This window comes from Polistes dominula, unplaced genomic scaffold, assembly GCF_049000335.1.
Source record: "Polistes dominula isolate Pdom_NZ unplaced genomic scaffold, Pdom_raw_medaka contig_624, whole genome shotgun sequence".
Lineage (NCBI taxonomy): Eukaryota > Metazoa > Arthropoda > Insecta > Hymenoptera > Vespidae > Polistes > Polistes dominula.
The window spans coordinates 178,230-199,993 of record NW_028300891.1 but is presented as its reverse complement, the minus strand read 5'-3'; the positions used below and the strand labels follow the sequence as shown (position 1 = coordinate 199,993).

The window sequence follows — 21,764 nt, the reverse complement described above, 5'->3', positions numbered from 1 at the left end:
AATTCTTTTCTTTGACTTTATTTTTTCTTTACGAGAGGTTGCTTTTTTGTTTTGTTGTTAACATTTTGTTTTCTTATTTTGAGACGAGTATCTCACTTTCGATATCTTTACTATTTCTTTTTAACATTTACGACTTTTAAACAAATTATTGACTACGAGTACAAGAGTATCATCGGATTATTTCACCTAGTAAGAATGTAAAATATCGGTATTTTCAAAAAAAAATAGTACTTGTTATTTATTCTATCGTTATTTTAATATCTATGTTTTTGTTATTCTTCGTTTTTAGAACACGCTGAGTGGCATTTAAATTCGTCTCTTGTTCTCTCGTATGTCACGAGACTACCGCCGCCATCTTTGCTAGCTTGGGCGATTTGATTTTCTAATCGACGCACGTGAATAGAATGTTCATTATTAATGTTATCATATTGTTGATGAAAAAAGTTAAACAGCGTTTTTGTTACTTTTTTTTAATGTTAAAGAAGAGAGATCTAATTCGGCATCTTCTGTTTTATTTCACTATACACATCAAAAAACGGTAGTAGCGTTATTATTATTTGAGGGATCCAGTATGAGAGGAACCTATAAGAAAAACTATTGAAAAATGAGATTTTTATTTATTCTAGCATCTCCTGTGTGATTTTTTTTAATAGTTATTATTATCCCTTAATTTATAATTTTCCGGTGATTTTTATAAAAAAAATTTAAAAATATTTTCCTAAAAAATATAAATTATTTTTATATTGGTTATTCTAAATCAAATAAAATACTAATCATATAATTTTTATTAAAACACTATAATAATATAATCTTTAAAATTACACAATAACTTATTAATTTTTAATGAAACGTTTCCTTTAATAAGATATTTGGGTACATATTTTACTTTGAACATGTACATGCATATTTGACATATTTTCTAATAATGTATGGGAACTTAAGCATCCATTAAGATCCATTTAGCATTATACACATATGTTTTATGAGATATGTTAACTATAAAATTCAAACAATGAGAAATGTTAAATGAAATTCATTTAATAAATTATTTTATTTATTTATTTACTGATTTTTTTATTTCTTATTAAACAAAAATGTTATTTTTTATTTCAATTTTGAATGCCTTTGTTAATATATCGTTTCGAGTTATTTATATAAAAAAGGTAAAAAAGTAACAAAAAACAAAGGAAGCAATAAATACTAAAATAATTACTGCAATAATAATAACAACAATAACCAACAACAGTCAAAATAATAGTGATAATAATAATAGAGCGTAATTACTGCCGGTTTTATCGACAATAAAACCCTTTTAAATACATTTTCCCTTTCGGTTTCGTAATAGTATTGACACATATGTCATCGTTGTAATTGGCTATCAGATTCTGTAGAAAGAATTTCAGCGTTCAAACTTTAGGCGCAATGAATTCCGTACGAATAATCCTTGCAGAATAACCGATCAGATCCATTTTTATACATTTGAAATGGATAAGTGTGTCTGTTGAATAAAAGAAAATAATAAAGAAGAAACACACAAGTAAATAATATAATATAATATTCATCAAATCCATTTTCTCAAATTTCATATACTCGCATTTTTAATCGCATTAGCATGTCTCTCGAGTAATCTGAGTGAAAATCGATTGTAATAATACGAGAATAACTATCTTTGTTTTTTTTTATCGTCATAATAATTACAGATAGATTAACGAGTTTTATGTAAACATTCGAGAATATTATATGTTTTCTTTTTAATATTTTATTTATAAGTAATATTGCATTGAAAAGATGTCATTTAAAATTATACCCGTAATTGTAGAAAAGTATTTTGTAGTACATATATTTAATAAAATACATATATATTTTTCTAAAATATAAATATGTAAAATATTAATTATGTTTAAATAACAAAATGACTTTTACAACAAAATTAATATATGGGGCATTTCACATGAAGAGGACAACGAAAAAAAATGTGAGGTCGTGGATTTTGTTCATAATTAGCTTGATTGTACTTCTATGAGACCTCAATAATTGTACATCATTATTTTTTTTTTTACCTTAGTTATCAATTTATGGGGCTTCAAAGAATTGACAAAATATGAGGAATAGATTTTTCGAATACTATTAAAAGAGTTAATCTAATGGATTATATAAGAAATAAATCGTGTTTATTAAAAAATATAAATTTCTTTTCTTGGAAGTAAATAAAAATTTGAAATTGAACGTTTTTTCGTCTAGTAAACCGGAAGTTAAAATTAAAAATGTGAATTTATTAAACTTCGCATATTTTTATTTTTTTATTTTTTACCTTAAAAATAGCTTGTAGTGTAGAAATATTATGCAAAAAATATTATAATGGTATTTCGATTCGTTTAGAAGATATGAACTAAACAGTACGAAGGTTCCGTATGGCGCGCTGTACTGAACGGTTCCTCAGGACTGTTGGCTCACTCGCTACTTACAGTTTACTATTGTAACTAATGGTATAAATACACTTAGAAACCGTTCAGTACAGCGCGCCATACGGAACCTTCGTACTGTTTAGTTCATATCTTCTAAACGAATCGAAATACCATTATAATATTTTTTGCATAATATTTCTACACTACAAGCTATTTTTTAAGGTAAAAATAAAAAAAATAAAAATATGCGAAGTTTAATAAATTCACATTTTTAATTTTAACTTCCGGTTTACTAGACGAAAAAACGTTCAATTTCAAATTTTTATTTACTTCCAAGAAAAGAAATTTATATTTTTTAATAAACACGATTTATTTCTTATATAATCCATTAGATTAACTCTTTTAATAGTATTCGAAAAATCTATTCCTCATATTTTGTCAATTCTTTGAAGCCCCATAAATTGATAACTAAGGTAAAAAAAAAAAAAATAATGATGTACAATTATTGAGGTCTCATAGAAGTACAATCAAGCTAATTATGAACAAAATCCACGACCTCACATTTTTTTTCGTTGTCCTCTTCATGTGAAATGCCCCATAGATCAAATAATTAAATTAATCCTATTACAAATATAAATACAACAAAATATATTGAAGGTCTAAATTAAATATAAACGATACAAATTCAAATAAATCTATTGTATTTTGGTATAATATCTTTAATACTAATTTATATTGAGATTTTCTTGAAACAATTCGATTATTATCTTATCGAATTAATAGTAAAAATTAAAACGAACTTTTAATATTTTGATCAGAATCGTAAAAAATATGACACAATCTATTCGCGCACAACCTGCAATATGTTAAAAAAAAAACCTATTTATAAAATAGAAGACAAAAAGAAATATGAATGAGAACTAACCAAAAAGACAATATCAGAACTAAATTGATTGAATGTATTTATAAAGGTATATCAATCTGAAAATAGAATAACACTTTGCACAAGCGCGATATTCTTCAATCGATCGTTTTTTCTTTATCGAAAAGTAGAATATTTTTTAAAAGAAAGTGGAACTAACGCGATTCAGTTTTAATAAAATAACGTTCCTTTATCCTTCTTTTCCTCTTTCTTCCTGTTTTTATTTTTCGTCCTCTTCTTTTCTTTATATTTTTTGTTTTTTTTTTCTTTTTGTATTGTTTTATAGTAGAATTTATGTATGCATAAACTCTGTCAATGAGCACGTAACTTCGATATTTCGTTTTATAAAACATCTCTTTTAACTTTTTCAACAATATTAATGCGATATACAAACGTCCTTGACGTTTTCAACCTTTTCAAGCTCGAAAGAAGAGGCTTCAACTTGTCTTTCATATTTCAATTTAGTCGAGCAGATTTTACGAGGTACTACGAATATGTGTATATATGTATGTATGCGTGTAGATGATAAAAAGTTCCTCTCGTCCATTTCCTTTTACATGAGATTAATCAGTTGTTTCCTTTTTCTGCTTTATTTTCTTCTTTTTTACTTGCGATCTTTCAGTCCGTGAATAATGGCAATTATGCTCGACGCCATCTTAGAAAAAATGAAAGAAAATCTCTCCCTTTCTTCTTCTTCTACCTTTTTTTTCACTTCTTAATAATATATTTGTCTAAATGTTTATTTGTAGAAGTCAGACTCGTGTTTGCAAGAAATTTATGTATGGGTATGTTTATATAGTTTCATTATGTATAAATCGCACGTAAATTCACACAACGTACATATGTGTATAAACGTATCTATGTAAGTACGTATGAATAAGTATTTTCTTCCTGCTTCGATAGATGATCATAAAAACGTGAATGATTGTGAGAATAAAAAAAATAGAAAGCGATTCACGACATGTTCGTTAGATGCGATTATCTTCGATTATTTTTAAAATCGTTACGTACGTGTTACGTAATAAGAAAAGAATAATTATTTCAATGTACCTCTGAAGTTATAGGTCCATTATAGCATAACACTACTTATATATATATATATGGGGCATTCCACGCCAAGTCGGACGGTTTTAAAAATTGTTATTTTCGATTTCCGCCATTTTTTGGATCATCCGTTCTAAAGATATCGAATTTTCAAAAAACAGCTTTTTCTGTGGTTTTTAGCCCGTAACTTTTTTAAAACTCATCCAAATGAAAATTACCATTTTACATAAAAGTTTTGTTTTTCAATGTACTTTTCGAAAAAAAATTCAAAAAAATTATTTAAAGTGTCATAATACGTAATTTTCGATTTTTAAACTTTAAAATGCATTTTTTAAAGTGAGTGCATATTTTGCTTTTCTTCAAAATTTTGTACAGCAAACTACTACTAATTCCACAACTTTTTAGGCCGGTCTGGCCGTGGGCCTTCGATAACTATTATTTTGTTTCGATTTTTGAAAATTAAAAAAAATTTTTTTTTATTTTTTTTTTTTAAATTTTGTCATTTATTTCTCTCTTTTAATGTATTTTGAAACACTTTACATATTTTTTTTATTATAACAAGCGTAGGAAAGTCTTAATTACTGATTAAGATTAATAATTAACAAAACTAAGAAAAGACTTGATTTATTATCGTGATTTTTTGAGAGATTTTGGCAGTCTATTATCCAATACAATTTTCTGTAATGAAATAGCTTTTTTATGTAGATAAAAGCATTAAAAAAATCCATTTCAAATTTAAAAAATCATTTCATGATTTTTTCGCGTAGTGGCGCTACTGACTATTTCCTTTTAGAGACCCTATAGGAGGGACGCGCCATGTACATTGCTGGGGGACAGAAACTCGTGTAGTCACGTGATTGCGCGCGAAATATTCAAACATTGAAATAATTATGAAATAATGAATTGCATCAAATACAGAAAAAAATGAACTATATCTAATGATAATTAAAAATTTATATTCAAATAGAATAAGTTACACACAAAAATTATTATAAATTCAATAAGAAAGATTCAATTAAGTTTGATTTGGTAAAAGGCAATAAGTCTGTAAATAAACGATAAGTTATAGGTTAGGTTTGTACATTTATACTTGTAATTATTAAATGAGTAAATTAAACTTACACTTATAGAAAACTACTAAAAAAAACAAAACAATTCGACATAAATATCACAATAAAAACTATAAGTATTCCAAACTTAAACTAACCACAGCCGTTAATACATACTAAAGGTAAACATGGCTGCGCGATGCAACGGAAGCTGTCCCCCCACATTTTCAGCCTTGCAACCTACATGGCGCGTCCCTCCTATAGGGTCTCTATTTCCTTTTACTGTTACCCTTTTTTCTCATTAATAGTCATATTGATTTTATATCTGTATCATAACCTCTTTTGTTAGTGTTTACCACTAAATGTCCACAAGTAAATTTTGTGTATTTTAATTTGTTGCTTTGAAATAAATATTAATAATATTATTATTACTTATTCCATTAGTAAGTCTTCAACGACCGATCGATAAAGAAATAACAACAACTAATGAGTTACATGAATGGGCATCTGAATCAAACAGTCTACCAAATATTGCTGTAAGGTTTTCACCTGAATCAGATTACACAGAAGCAAAGATAAAGCTAGATATGAGATACAATAACGAGAAGTCAATCACCGGAACCCAAAAATTGCATAGTATTCTTCCAAAAGATAATGGAATATTCAAGTTCTATTTATGATCGCACATGTAAAATTTTCAAAAAATCACGAAAATAAATTAAGACTTTTCTTATTTTTGTTAATTATTAATCTTAATCAGTAATTAAGACTTTCCTACGCGTGTTATAATAAAAAAAATATGTAAAGTGTTTCAAAATACATTAAAAGAGAGAAATAAATGACAAAATTTAAAAAAAAAATAAAAAAATTTTTTTTTAATTTTCAAAAATCGAAACAAAATAATAGTTATCGAAGGCCCACGGCCAGACCGGCCTAAAAAGTTGTGGAATTAGTAGTAGTTTGCTGTACAAAATTTTGAAGAAAAGCAAAATATGCACTCACTTTAAAAAATGCAATTCAAAGTTTAAAAATCGAAAATTACGTATTATGACACTTTAAATAATTTTTTTGAATTTTTTTTCGAAAAGTACATTGAAAAACAAAACTTTTATGTAAAATGGTAATTTTCATTTGGATGAGTTTTAAAAAAGTTACGGGCTAAAAACCACAGAAAAAGCTGTTTTTTGAAAATTCGATATCTTTGGAACGGATAATCAAAAAAATGCCAAAATTTAGGAGGAAGGGTTTTTCGATGGGTACTAAAAGATATCAAAAAATGGCGGAAATCGAAAATAACAATTTTTAAAACCGTTTGATTTGGCGTGGAATGCCCCATATATATGTCGGGTTGTATTTATGTAGAAAATAATTCTATGATGCTTTACATTTGATATATAGAAATATTTTTTAATATTTATAAATATAGAAATATTAATAATATATGTATATTGGTCTCATTTCATACCAAATCGGCCATTTTTTAAAGTAATCCTTTTCGAATCAGCTGAAAATTTTGTATTATTGACCATAACAAAAGATATATTCATGATTTTTTTAAATTTTAAGACCTGACTTTCTAATATATATGAATTTTTGTTCAAAAATTGAGAATTTTTATTTTAAATATTTATAACTTTTTGAAAAATCCACCAAATGAATCATTTTTATTCAATTTGTATCTTTTTAACCCTTTTTTATTTGATCGTGTACTTTTCGGGAACGTATATATATATACTTAAACTCTAATTTTCAAAAATATTTTCATATCCATCCTGTGTTTTCGAGATTTGTGACTATTAGGCAACAGATAAGGTTTAAAATTTGTAACTTAGGAAGCAGTATTTTTGAGTAGTTTTTATTATTTAAGGAGTAGTATTTTTTAATATTTTTGAAGTGAAAACTTCTTTAGAATGGGGTTGATTTGAAAAAAAAATGAAACGCGGCGATGCAGCGCTGCAGTGTAACCGAGCGATGTAGCGCGGCGATGAAACGGCCACAATACTAAGTAAGAAGATAAAAAGAGACAAACATATAGGATTGAGCCTGCGAGAGAATGAGATAGAATATACCTATACAGTTTTTCCTATTCTCGGTCTCCTCTTTATGCTCTGCTTCGTAGTTATCGCTTCTGGTTGTACATGTGCGTTTGTGTGCGACTGTATACTATGAAGCGTGGACTCATATAATTTCGATACTAAACCTGTTTGTAAGTAGGAGCGATAGAAGGGTAGAAGAATAAACAGAGATAAGCGTGTAGGTAGGTGACTTAAGAATAAGGTACAAACGAACCGACAGTCGAAATAAAAAATCATACCGATGCCTTTTGATATATATGGTAATAATATTATAATAAATAAATCCTACAATTATCTTATACTCTTGAAACTGTGCATTCTTCTCATTCTCTCGAAGCTTAGTTTTTTGAAGGTTTCACTTCTAACACGTGTGATCTGCACACATGATTTTTCTTTTTTTAAATATTAAAAAAAATTTTTAAAGTTTTTTTTCGAGATGTGTGTCATATTCGATTTTTTAAAACAAAATTCTCAAAAATACTACTTCCTAAGTTACAAATTTTAAGCCTGATCCTCGCATAATAGTCAAAAATCTCGAAAACGCAGGATGAATATGAAAATATTTTTGAAAATTAGAATTTAAATATGTTCAAAGTTGCTAATTAGGAATTTGGTATTATTTTTTGAAGAAACAAAACGGACTAAAATAGCTGACATTTTCATTAAAAAGTGATTGATTTCTTTTAAAATCAATATTTGGGGGGTTTTGAGATCGCTGATTATGAATGTGATACTATTTTGTTGAAAAACATGATAACGGACTCATAAAAGATAATTTTGATTACAAAAAATAAACTTAAGTGGGGTTTTTTCAGAATTATCTACTTATTAGCTTATATTATATTCATTTGTAATTATATAAACTAGTGGATATAAAATGTAAGATCTTTTCAAGTTCAGTTGTGCATTATTGTACAAAATCCTGGATAAAAGCTAAAAGAGCAGCTTAGAGCAACTAATTTTTATGTCATTTATTAGATAAAGGTTCAATAAACATATAAGACTAATTATAGTACAGAGCACTGCTGGGCATTTGACTTATAGCTTTTTAAAGTAAATATTTCTAATACTGCATCGGCAATAAACACGTTGCATTATACTATCCATTAGTAACTACATTTATCATTTTTGTAAATTTTCAAAAATATAATTTAATTATATATACTTTCAAAGAAAGATTCCATATTTATATGTTGAAATCGGACTAATATTAATTGCATTTTAAGACAGTAACTTTTGAAGCGCAGTGAATCACGATTGCGATGCGCTAGACGCTCACATTTCAACTGATAATTTACAGATATGCATAAGCACTTATCCATAATAAATGGTTGATGAAGATGCTGCAGAGTCTGTTGACACGTTGAGGGCCACGCTCATTTTCAAGGAAATTCCCTTTAAGCCACGCTCATTTTTAAGGAATTCCCGTCAGGCCACGCGCGCCACTTAGAAATATCATGTTGTTATACGCTGTCAGCCAGCAGCGACTGACGCGGCCTGACGGAATATCGAGTGTCCACCACCAGTGGCGGACGTGGCGCTCAACTTATTAAATATATTCCACGGGTTAAAAGTAACCCCCTCTCCCAAATAATTTTTTTTTTTTAATCTTTTACACGTTTTCGGGAACGCACTACCATGCGTTGTGGGAAAATGATACTTTCCATTGTTTCTGGAATTTACAATTTTTTTTTGTAAAGAGCATTTAAAACAAAAAATCTCAAATTTTGAAAAACATTCATATTTTTTAAAAGAATGGTAGTTAAAATTTAACCTTTTAGGCACTGCGCGCTACTATAGTGGTTCTTGCGGATAAAATCTTTTAAAATATACTATACCTAATTTTATTATCAATTATTAAAGTAAATTGCCTGAATTAAAGTATATGTGTATCATTTCTTTGAGATAAATTATAATTTAATCCTGAAAAACTTCATTAAAATGTACTCGTGTAGAGAACAGCTATTGTTCGTCATACATCGTAGTTTTATCATTTACACGTAATTCTCGCTAAACCCCACCGTACAGAGAAACAGCCCCGCGCAAAATTCAGCCATGCCTAAGAGATTATAATAAATCACAAATACGTCTTTTGTCGGGTTAAATAACATATAAAATTTTAAGCCTAATCAAAAGGGATCACCTAAAAAAGTGGCGGACGGCGTAATCCACATATATGTTTCTAAAAAATAGATATTAATATCAATTAATTTATTAATGTAATTAATATTAATTAATTTTTAATTATGTAATATATGTCTAGTTTAACAATTTATCAGCGCACTTACAGATAAGGTATTAACAGATTTAACCTACCGGCTTCATGTATATATTCTTCATGTGCATACCTATTCCTACCGGAGCGGTAAATGACCCCTTTAAAACAAAAAGAAACATATATCTTAATATGGAATGAGATTTTAGCCAATTGAATAGTATTCTTTTTTACTTAAGAATGAATAATGTATTTTTTATACGTTTTTACTGCATTTTTAGAAATTACAGGACACGGTCATTATACATGGTCATTATAGGTTTAGTGTTAAAGCGCTTAACTCTATTTTTAAAAATATTTGAATTATATTACTTATATGAATAACAATATTAAAAATAAAAAATAATATATGTAAGCCTTAATTTGTGAAATGCGTTAATTAATAAAATAATTAACAGTGAATATTTTATTGACCAAGTTTTGGAAAGAAAATACATTAACCCCTTGCACTATTTTCACGAGTCTGACTCGTGATGAAAATTTTAGGTCAGACTTAAATATCATGAGTCTGACTCGTAATCGATTGTTTCGGATCAAACATGAATATAACGAGTCGTACTCGTGCTCTTAATCTCGGCAAAGTATGAATGTTGAATGAGATCTTATCTCTTTTCTTTTCTTTTTTATAAGTAAGGGTATTTCATATCTTGTTTCCCAATGCTACTTAGAATACATTCTTGTAATCCAGATAACATTTGAAAACTGAAGTTTCGACACTCGGGCTCTGCTGCTTCGTTTCTTTTCGCAACCATTCGGGCGCTGCTTATTCCAAATTTCAGTGTAATGCAAGGGGTTAACCGTTTTAGTCTCAGAGGTTTTTAAAAATCCGTGTCGGATTGTACCATGCAACGCGATAGCGCTTCGTTCATTTATCCAAATACCTGATATCGTCGCAATTCACGCTACTTATTCGCCACATTTAGAACCGAGTGCATTGCGAATTGACGATCATAACCAAACATCACGGCATTTTTCACCATAGTACGCAAACAGAGCGATCGCGCTGCATGTCACTAAAACTGTTAAATTTGATTTTAATAAATTCGTTGACAAAATGTATGATAATTCAACTCACTTCGAAGATAGAAAATAAAATAAAAAATGTAGATAAATACTCATTGATTCATTAGTTGTTTATTGATCGCGTTTTATAATAAAAAAAAATTAAAAAGCAAAGATTTATTTGATAGAAGAAAAAATTTGTTTTGAGAACATGTTAGTATTAGTCTTTACAAGATTACGAACGAAAATAATTTTGGTTAATAATTATCAATAACCTTTTCAAAACGACTATAATGTTCTAACTGTTTTTTCCCAGTTCTATATACTATCTACATACGGATATGTACAGCGAGATCCGTTATAACGAGACATGATCAAGTGCACGCGTACTTTGCGAAAATTCAAAGTCGATTTTCTCGAAAACAAAGCTTCAAACGAAAAATTTTTATTCTATATTTTCGATTTATTTTTTCATGAAGAATCACCCCTTGTCACTTGTACCACTAGTTACCGATCATCCTGTATATAAATGTAGATTTCGTTTGTTTCTAACCGCTAATCTACAAAAGTACTTTATTGATTGTTTTGAAATTTTTACGCAACGTTGCATTCGCATACAGGTATGCTCTTATTACATTAATTTGTTTATAAAAAAATTTATCAATTAAAAAAAGAAAAGATACACGTAAGTCTAGCGTCATCTGTTGGGCATCGATTTTCGTGAATGCGCGGAACATTTGAACATAACCTAACCTTTATCTATACGACAGTATCATATTTTGGCTTAGTCTGTTTTTTTAATATTTATGTTCAATTTTGATTTCCATTGAATTGAATATTTCTAAGTGAGGAGGCAAGGTAGATTATCTTCTACATGGAAAATGCCGTTTATACGTCTTTTCGTCTAGGAAAAGATTGAGGTTCCCACGTAGGATCGTAAGGACGGAAATCGAGTTCGTCTCGGAGGAGAGAGGTGTAACATTTTAGAAGCTTATGCTTTCTCTTTTTTCTCTTTTCTATTTAATCAGACTGAGCCACAGCAACGCGTGGCGGGGCACAGCTTGCATATTCGTAAAACTGATAATTTTCAATAATTGATATCTGATTGTAATGCAAAGCTTCAAAATTCTTATAGGCATAAACCTATTTTAGGATTAGTAAACTTTTAAATTGATATATATGTATATATATGTATATCATCCTTTGTATTAATTTTTAAGCCTTTGAGTAAGAATGGCTATTAATAAATAAATATTTAAATAAATAACTTAGGGTACTTAACACGTTGAGCGCCACATTAGACTTTTCATTTGGGCCGCGTCAGTCACCGCTGGCTGACAGCGTATAACATATTTCTAAACAGCGCGCGTGGCATAACGGGGACTTCCTTAAAAATGAGCGTAGCGCTCAACGTGTTATAAAAAATATATATATAGCTGACCCGGCAAACGTTGTTTTGCCATATAAATTATTTCTAGTGAATATTTTGGTAGTCAAATAAAAAATAAGTAACTTATTGTAAGTGTGTGGGGATATGGTCTATGCTTGAAAGAGGAATGGAGCGCTGTGAACGATGATAACCTATAAAAATAACAAAACACCAAACATCCATTTTTTTTAATTCATTGTACTTTATTATCTTAATTAATATATTTATAATTATATATCTATCACTAATTATAACAATAAAAAAAAAAACAATCAAGTTATCGATCACCAAGGGTTGAAAATTATTAAAGTACTAATATCGCTATTAACAAATGGGGGTTAGTTGTAGAAGGGTGAAAATTTAGGGTTGTATGTATTTTTTAATGCCAAATCATAAAAAAATAAAAAATTTTGTCCAAACAATAAAAAAAAATTGTGGGGTGAACCACCCTTATCACTTAAGGGTATAAAAAATATTTTACGTTTTATTTTCAGACCTACCGAATATACGCACAAAATTTCATAAAAATCGGTCAAGTCGTTTCAAAGGAGTTTGGCTACTAACACTGTGATACGAGAATTATATATATATATGGGGCTTCTTTCCATGTCAAGTCGACCACTTTTGATCCCGATCCCTTTCGATTTTGCTGAAACTTTTTTATCATTTTTAACTTCATTAAAAAACTTTTTTCAGATTTTTTACAGATTTTTTACAAATGTTTTTGCCCAACCCAAAAAATGTTATGAATTTTTCAAAAATTCAGACTTTTCGTTCCATTGTTTTTTCAAATAGCCATAACTTTGTCAAAAATAGATTTATCGGGACGTTTTTTTAAATTTTTTGTTTTTAAATGTACTTTAACCCTTTCGCTTCGAACGCCGCTTATAAGAGGCGTGTACAATACAACCTGTGGGTACGAGCGCCGCTTATAAGCAGCGTGCACATAATAAAAATATTACCTGTAGCTTTGTAAGTTATAAATGTTAGTTATATATGTTTATAAATTATAAATGTTTTCATATCAACAATGTAAATTATACTCATTATATTGTAGCAAAGATTGTTTTATTCAGCACAATAGTAATTTAAGACTCAGGAAAACATATATACAGCAACAACGCATACTGGACGTATTCGCGGAGCGCGCCTCCGTTCAGTGACAGTACTTCGGCAAACTGGACAGCCGAAGCGAAAGGGTTAAAAAAAATATATTTCAAGTTAAATTCTATAAGAAATTTCGTTTTTTGAAAAAAACCTTAAATTTTTCAAATTTTAGTTATACGTATATATGGATCGTTTATTTTGAAAGTGGTGTAAGTCCATTTAAATAAAATCTTACAATTTTAACAATGTAATTAGTGTTTAAAATTAAAAAAAAATACTTCTATTTTATATCTTGTCATTATTTGTAAACAAAATTGGATTAATATAAAGTATATTTTAAATGAATTTGATTTTTCAAAATTGAAATTCAACGACTTTTACAATTGTTTCATTTTGAAAGTGGTGTTAGTCATTTTGCATCCCGTAAATGAACATTAGTTTAGTCAAATTCGCCTAAAACAAATTTCCATAACAAAATTACATATTGATAAATCAGTAGTAACATTGCCAGACTTCATATAATTTGCCTAAATTTTTTTATTATCAGATATGCTAACCTTTAATTTTCTCAAAACAAGAGAAAGTGGACTTACACCACTTTCAAAATAAACGAATATATATATATACACATTTGCATGCTATATCATGTAATTGATGGACGACGATACCTGTATATATGTATATTCTTATATGTATGCTGCTGTGTCATGTTTTTAAATATCATACGAATAACATTCTTCTGCGAATGAACGTATACATACATACACACATACATAAAACATTACTCAAACGAGTGGCTCATATAACGTTGAATTCCAATTCTCGATAAATATCGAAACGACCGCTGCAATTGCATTTCCGTTGCCAAGAGTACCGATACTCTAAAATATTTTTTTCTGCTTTGTAAAATATATTTATATTCAACTTACGATCAAATATCAAATATATACGTATATATGTATATGTTCGTTGACAGTCAGCACGATTCAATTTTTGCCGTGCAAATCGAACAACACAATTTTCGACCATTGAGTATAATAAATTCTGTCGAGGAGCAATTCCCCTTTCCTCTCCCATTATTCTCATCCGACAATATTTTCTGCTATAAATTTAACAATTTAATACGTGAATGGATACAAATACATCACCAATGAGATTCTATTTTATTTAAAAGAAAAAGAAAAAGAAATAAAATAGAATAAATTAAAGTGCAAGATAATAAATAACAATAAAATAAAAAGAAGACGTAATATGTATATCAAAAAACAAAAACTAAATATCATCATTTAAAATAGATATAATAAAATGCATAAATAATTATGCACATACAATGTACCTATACTTTTCATTTCCTTAATCATCAATAATTGATATTTTAAAATATCTATTTTTATTATTTAGAGACGAATTATAATGAAAGTATGACGTTGATGAATAAAAATAAAATCAACTAGAAATGTTTAAAAACGACACCATAATCCATATATAAATATATAAATATTCTTACATAGATAAACTTTGTGTGAAATGCATTCTGACGAGATAAAATAAATTCTCGACCAATAGCATATTTTTTTACAATAGCTGGGAAACAAAGAAGTCTTTTAAAGGGATTTATCGCTTTTTTTCACGTTTCGACAAAGAACCACTTGTTGCTGTTCACGATCGAGAAACTTAACCTGATATTAATTAACGTCAAATCATTGAAACGTTTTGACGACTCTCCTATTCATTTTAAATATAGTATTCTTGTTGTTTTTATTATTTTACATTGTTTTATTAAGACATTACGTACGGGTAACGAGATATCTCATTTTTATGCTTTTGTTTTTCTGGAGTGTCCAAAAATGTGCGGGACTTGGAAACGTGTTAGCGAGCAGAGTACTCTACGTTGTGTTAAAATGACATATCTCATTTCATATGATAATTTTATATAGAACAGTTGACTAATATATGGACTGTTTATGTTGAAAGTGGTATAAGTCCAGTTAAAAAAAAAAAAAAAAAAAAGAGAGATCACGTAATTTATGCTTAATTTAATGTAAACTTTTTATGGACTAGTTAATATTTAATTTCTTAAACAGTGCCCATGTTTTGTACAATTTAAAATTTGTCGGTAAAAGAAATTGAGTAATAATTGATATAAAAACCTTTAATTTTCTCGAAACAAAAGAAAGTGGACTTACACCACTTTCAAAATAGATATATCCATATAAAATTATATATTCAAAATTATATATCCATATGATTTTTACTCTTGAATTCCTCTAATTACAGATTGAATAAATTATGTGTGAACTTTTTATAGATTACATATTGAAACTTTGTAGTTATTCATATACGTGTATTATTTTTAATTTAATAATATTAATAATAATAATAATAATAATAATAATAATAATAATAATAATAATAGTAGTAGTAGTAGTAGTAGTAGTAGTAGTAGTAGTATCAAGTGCATACTATACAGTTTGCTCAAACATTTGTATAGGTGTACTTCTTTTCAAGTTAAGACGAAGCTAATAGCTGGAAAATGATTCGTTCGTTCTCTCTTTTTCTTCTTTCCAATTCTAACTCGTTTGAAAACGAGTCTAACTTTAAATACACCTTCGGTGCATTTAACTCCATAGTATTGAAGCACCCTTCTTTTCGCCCTTTCTCTCGAGATTAGACGATCATGGCCGGTAATGAGCTTTCTAGGTTGCAAAACTAAAAGCATTATTCGAAAACATAAGCCTTCCAAGCATTACGTTTTCTTACATTCGTTCCTTTCCATCTAAGGTGTTTGTTAAAAAAACCTTCTATCGTTTTCTCTAACCGATAAGAAGAATTTCAACGTACAAGTTAAACTTTGATCTATAATATTTTTTCTTCAATATCAATGAGAGATAAGAAATATTTTTGGAATTAATAAATTATTGACGTTTAATTAATGAGCAAATAAAATTTACTATTTTCTTTTTATTTTTTTATTCATTTATTTTCAAACATTACTAACGTCGCAAAATCACGCTGATTAAGATGGGCAGGTCACGTGGCGCTCATGAGAGAGAAGCAAACAGCGCATAAAATACTGATCGGTACACAGAACGGGAAACGGGAATAATAATTCATTTATTTTTTCTTTTTTGTCTATGATCAAAATTGATCGAGCTGTTCCATTTCTTGATCAAATTCTTAATGTCGCACCGGTGTATTACCTTCGTCTTAAACAAACAAACAAGCATTTGCTTATCCTGTTTCATGACAAATAAAATCGAACGATCTGTACAGAGGCCACAGAACAAAAATTTATACACGTTCGATCTTGAAAGAAAATAAATAAATTAAGATTTGTCTAAAAAAACATCGTTCTTGTGTAAGATTTTTTTAAAAAGAAACCAACCTACATGATCAACTACAAAAATCACTTTGTTGTGTCTCTTCTCGTATAGCGGCCGTTTTTCTTTTAGGGCTCGACTCAAACGCATCAATTGAAGTCGATAGCGATCCCCCGTGATAGTCTCATTCGGTTTAAGCAGCTCATAATAAATTACACACTGCTGATCCCACCAAATACAGAGAAGAAGCTTCGAACCATGGATATTTGGTTTTGTGGACGATGTTGATGCATGGCCATGCTTACCCCATGATTTTCTACGCTTTGGATTATCAGAGTGTATCCATTTTTCATCGCCAGTCACGATACGATGCAAAAAACCTTTTCTTTTCTGCCGTTGAAGCAGTAGTTCACACGTGACAAAACGCCGTACGATGTCTCTTGGCTTCAATTCATATGGCACCCAATGTCCTTGCTTCTGGATCATTCCTAACATTTTTAAACGTTTTGAAACAGTTGACTCATCAACTTGTAATGTTTTTCCAAGTTCTGCTAGCGTCTGAGATCGGTCTTCATCGAGTAATTCCTCCAATTCTCCATCTTGAAATTTTTTTGGTGCGCCAGAACGTTCTTTATCCTCAAGTTCAAAATCAATATTTTTGAAGCGTCGAAACCAGTCTCTGCATGTCGTATCCGACAGAACATTGTCACCATAAGTCTCAACAAGAATTCTATGTGCTTCAACTGCCGATTTCTTTTGAATAAAGTAGTGCAATAAAATTCCCCGCAAATACACTTTAGTTGGCACAAAAGTAGACATTTTCAAAACTAATAAAAAATTACTTTGTTTACACTAAAGTGAACTATCATACACTGAAATTTCAGGTTAGATACAGTACTTTCTCGCAAGTGCGTTACCATTCGAAATTTCAAGCACGGAGTACTGCTATTGCTATCTTTGATGAAACAGCGAGAACTTATTAAAGGTCCTAATATAACACGAATATAAAAAAAGCCAAACCTTAAAAGCTTTTTTCTCAAAATTGGCAGGCCAATGGATAAAAATATTTTACCACCATAATACCTTAAAGGTATACTACTGATATACCAAAGCTCATTAAACTCCGTTGGTGCTCCAATGTAAGGTCTCCTTGTTAATTGAGTGCGAAAAAACCCAAGCAGCGCTTGTTTAACCCTTTCGCTACGAGCGGTGACTATGGTCATTCATGATGTTTCGTGAACAGAGTATATTTGAAATCATTGTGATTACCCATCGCAATTGTTTTACACTTTGTGTATACCTTTAAAACTGTCCATACGAAATTACATTATTAAAAGTTATATTTCCTAATTCTGTTATGCGTTAATTTTTCACTTGTTTTGTAAGTGCGCACTTCCGGCGCTAAGATACATTCAGCGAGACTAGTGCGTCGAAAAATCAGTCCGTAGTAAAAGGATTAACACTACTTGGCAGTCAGTGATGACGCCGTTATTTATCATGGCGCGATAACACTTAAACGGTTAAAAAACAAAATAGAAAAAAGAAAGGAAAAATGTTTTTTTTTTACATATAAATAAATAAGGCAAAGAAAAAATTATGACACCTCCACGATATATCCCATAACTTTTTTTTCCTACCCTACGATAGTTGATTTTTTAAACATTTAAATCGCTACTTTTACTTTTTACATATTTACGTTAATTTTAACCCCCTGTTTTCAAAGAATATTTATGCAGCTATTTTCTGCGTAGCTTTATTTTCTTCTTCTTATTTTCATTTGATATTAAAAAATTATTTACACAAATACCTATTACAAGCGTTTCTTAATAACGATAACGCAAGGATCGTATTTTTTATAGTTTTTCTATCCCTTTCCTCCACTTGTTTAAAAAAACGTTGAGCCACTTTCGAGCTCGATAATCTACCTCTTACAATCAGAAATGTTCACAAGTATCATATAACCGAAAGTATCACGTGAGTGAGTTTTTTTTTGTGAGTAGGTCAAGGCGATAAGGACCGGTTATATTTATATCGTGAGCCTAGGTTAAGGTCAGTGAGTGATAATGGACTGTAAGGTCGATATATGTATCTTTCCGATATATGCATAGTAACAAACATTATACGTGTTTCTGTAGCATTACACACGCGCGCGGACAGAAATAGAAAGAGAGACAGACAGACGAACACACAGAACGAACACATGTTATCGTGAAAGATCAAAATTGGAGAATGTCAAGATTCATATATATATGAATACTGAAATATAATATAATATAATATAATATAATATAATATAATATAATATAATATAATATAATATAATATAATATAATATAATATAATATAATATAATATAATATAATATAATATAATATAATATAATATAATATAATATAATATAATATAATATAATATAATATAATATAATATAATATAATATAATATAATATAATATAATATAATATAATATAATATAATATAATATAATATAATATAATATAATATAATATAATATAATATAATATAATATAATATAATATAATATAATATAATATAATATAATATAATATAATATAATATAATATAATATAATATAATATAATATAATATAATATAATATAATATAATATAATATAATATAATATAATATAATATAATATAATATAATATAATATAATATAATATAATATAATATAATATAATATAATATAATATAATATAATATAATATAATATAATATAATATAATATAATATAATATAATATAATATAATATAATATAATATAATATAATATAATATAATATAATATAATATAATATAATATAATATAATATAATATAATATAATATAATATAATATAATATAATATAATATAATATAATATAATATAATATAATATAATATAATATAATATAATATAATATAATATAATATAATATAATATAATATAATATAATATAATATAATATAATATAATATAATATAATATAATATAATATAATATAATATAATATAATATAATATAATATAATATAATATAATATAATATAATATAATATAATATAATATAATATAATATAATATAATATAATATTTTTTTAAAAAGAATTCTTTAAAGGCTTAAACTAAACGACGGAAGGAGATAAGAAAATATGTCTCTTGGTTTTTTTATTTATTATTCTTATCAATTTCCAATTTACTTACTTCAGAAATTTCGTTGTACACTTTAACATAGGAAAAATTGCAGGTTAGATCGAGCATTTAGTTTAATGTAACTTTCGTTTATCGGTTATGATAAATTTATAAGCCATTATTATCACCCCAATACTCTATCGCCAATCTTGTGTCTATATCTCCAAATAATATACACACAATATCACAGGTAGAATTTTGTATAACACAATACTCAAATTGACATAAACCGTTCGATACATACACCGTAATCAAGCATAAGCATAAGTAATACATATCACAAAACATAACAAATCCATGGTGTAATATAATAGTTGAATGCCATGGTCAATAATTTATTGCGTAAATTTCTAAGGACAGAGATCAATTTTATTGAATCTATTTTCTTCTAACATCATGAAATATTATTGTAACATATATTTTATTAGAATTTTAATGTAAATGGATGTAATTTATAAAAAAGTGTAAAAAATATTTTTAGATTGCAAGTAATATTTCTTCTCTAATTAAATTTAATTAAAATTTTTCAAGGAAATAATTGATTTTGTCTAATTTTGAACCTTTCGTAATTTTGATTCTATATTACTGAAAATTACTGTATAAATATTATTGTAAACGAGATTTAATAAAAAATACTCTACATGCGCAAGAAAGAATAAAAGAAAAGAAAAGAAAAGAGTTTAGCAAAAAATATAATTTCATTTGCAAATGTTACGGTTCATAGTTTCATTTAAGCGTGTCAAATTTTTATATTGAAGAGAATTCAAACATTTTATGGTTTTGAAGTATCTTTATAACAAACACAATTTCCATGTAATATACTCGCTTAATTTGTGTTACAGTGTCGTAGTTTCATAAGATCGTTAATATTAATTATGAAATCGCATTATGGGATAGTTACCTGAACATACACTTACATAAAAAAATAAAAATAAAGAGATGCGATCGGCAGAATATTATTTGGTAAAAAAATTCGTTCTTCAAAATGTATATAGTTCGCGTTCACTCTTATATTTTTATTGTATAAAACGAATAAACTATGCATACTCATCGTATCGTACACGTGTGGCTTGTAAACAAACATTAGGAAAAAATAAACATTACTGAATGTTTTATTTTCCTATTTTATTTCTGGTAATCCTATGGAAATTATTATTGTATTTGAAAGTAATTTTCAACATTCACTGTGACTCTAATATCTCTTATCAAAAGAAATTATGTCAGAGAAAAAAGATAAGAAAAATAAAGAAAAAGAAAGATAAAAAGAGAAAGAGAAAGAGAAAGAGAAAGAAGAGAAAATATATAATAAATTCTTGACGGTTAGGAAGGAAAATAAACGAGCGAGAAAGGTATTAGTTTTTGTCTAAAATGGGAGATAATCGTCAAGATTTTCTCCTTATTTCCAATTTCCAGAAGTTAGGAGTAACAAGCTACTTGTCTTTTTCGCAACGAGAGTATGAATGAGAAAACATGCGTTATTATCTTTAAAAAAAAGAAGAAATAAATAAACAAAAGTAAATAAATGATAAAGAAAAGTCGAGACAATTGGACAATTCTATGCAACGACTATTTCTACATGCCAAAGGCACGATTAAAAAATAAAATATGATTAAAAAAAAAAAAAAATAGAGAAAAAGAGAGAAAGAAAAGAGAGAGAGACAGACAGACAGACAGACAGAACGAAAAAAAGATAGCATATAATAAAAAGGGACAAGGACGGAGAAGAGAGGGTTGTAAGGTAGAGCGCAAGAGAGGATGCAAGAAAGAAAAAAAAAGAAAAGAAAAAACTGTAACAATAGACAAAAGTGAAGAGAATGTCATCCCCTTTAAGCTTTCGTAACGTCCTCCGATTTGGCGTGACGCGCTGCTGCTTGGCACAGTGATGGAGAATGAGTATGAGGAGGAAAAGAAGAAAGAGGAAGAGAAAGAGAAAGAGGAAGAGG

General features: G+C 28.0%; 1 protein-coding gene across 1 annotated transcript in view; it reads right to left on the bottom strand.

The window, feature by feature from the left end:
* The window catches only part of LOC107072339 (uncharacterized), a 63,712-nt gene that overhangs the window by 17,905 nt on the left and 24,043 nt on the right, over nucleotides 1–21,764 (bottom strand). Inside the window, 1 exon segment of the mRNA XM_015332180.2 lies at nucleotides 9,812–9,871. Coding sequence (XP_015187666.2) covers nucleotides 9,812–9,871 — 60 coding nt within the window.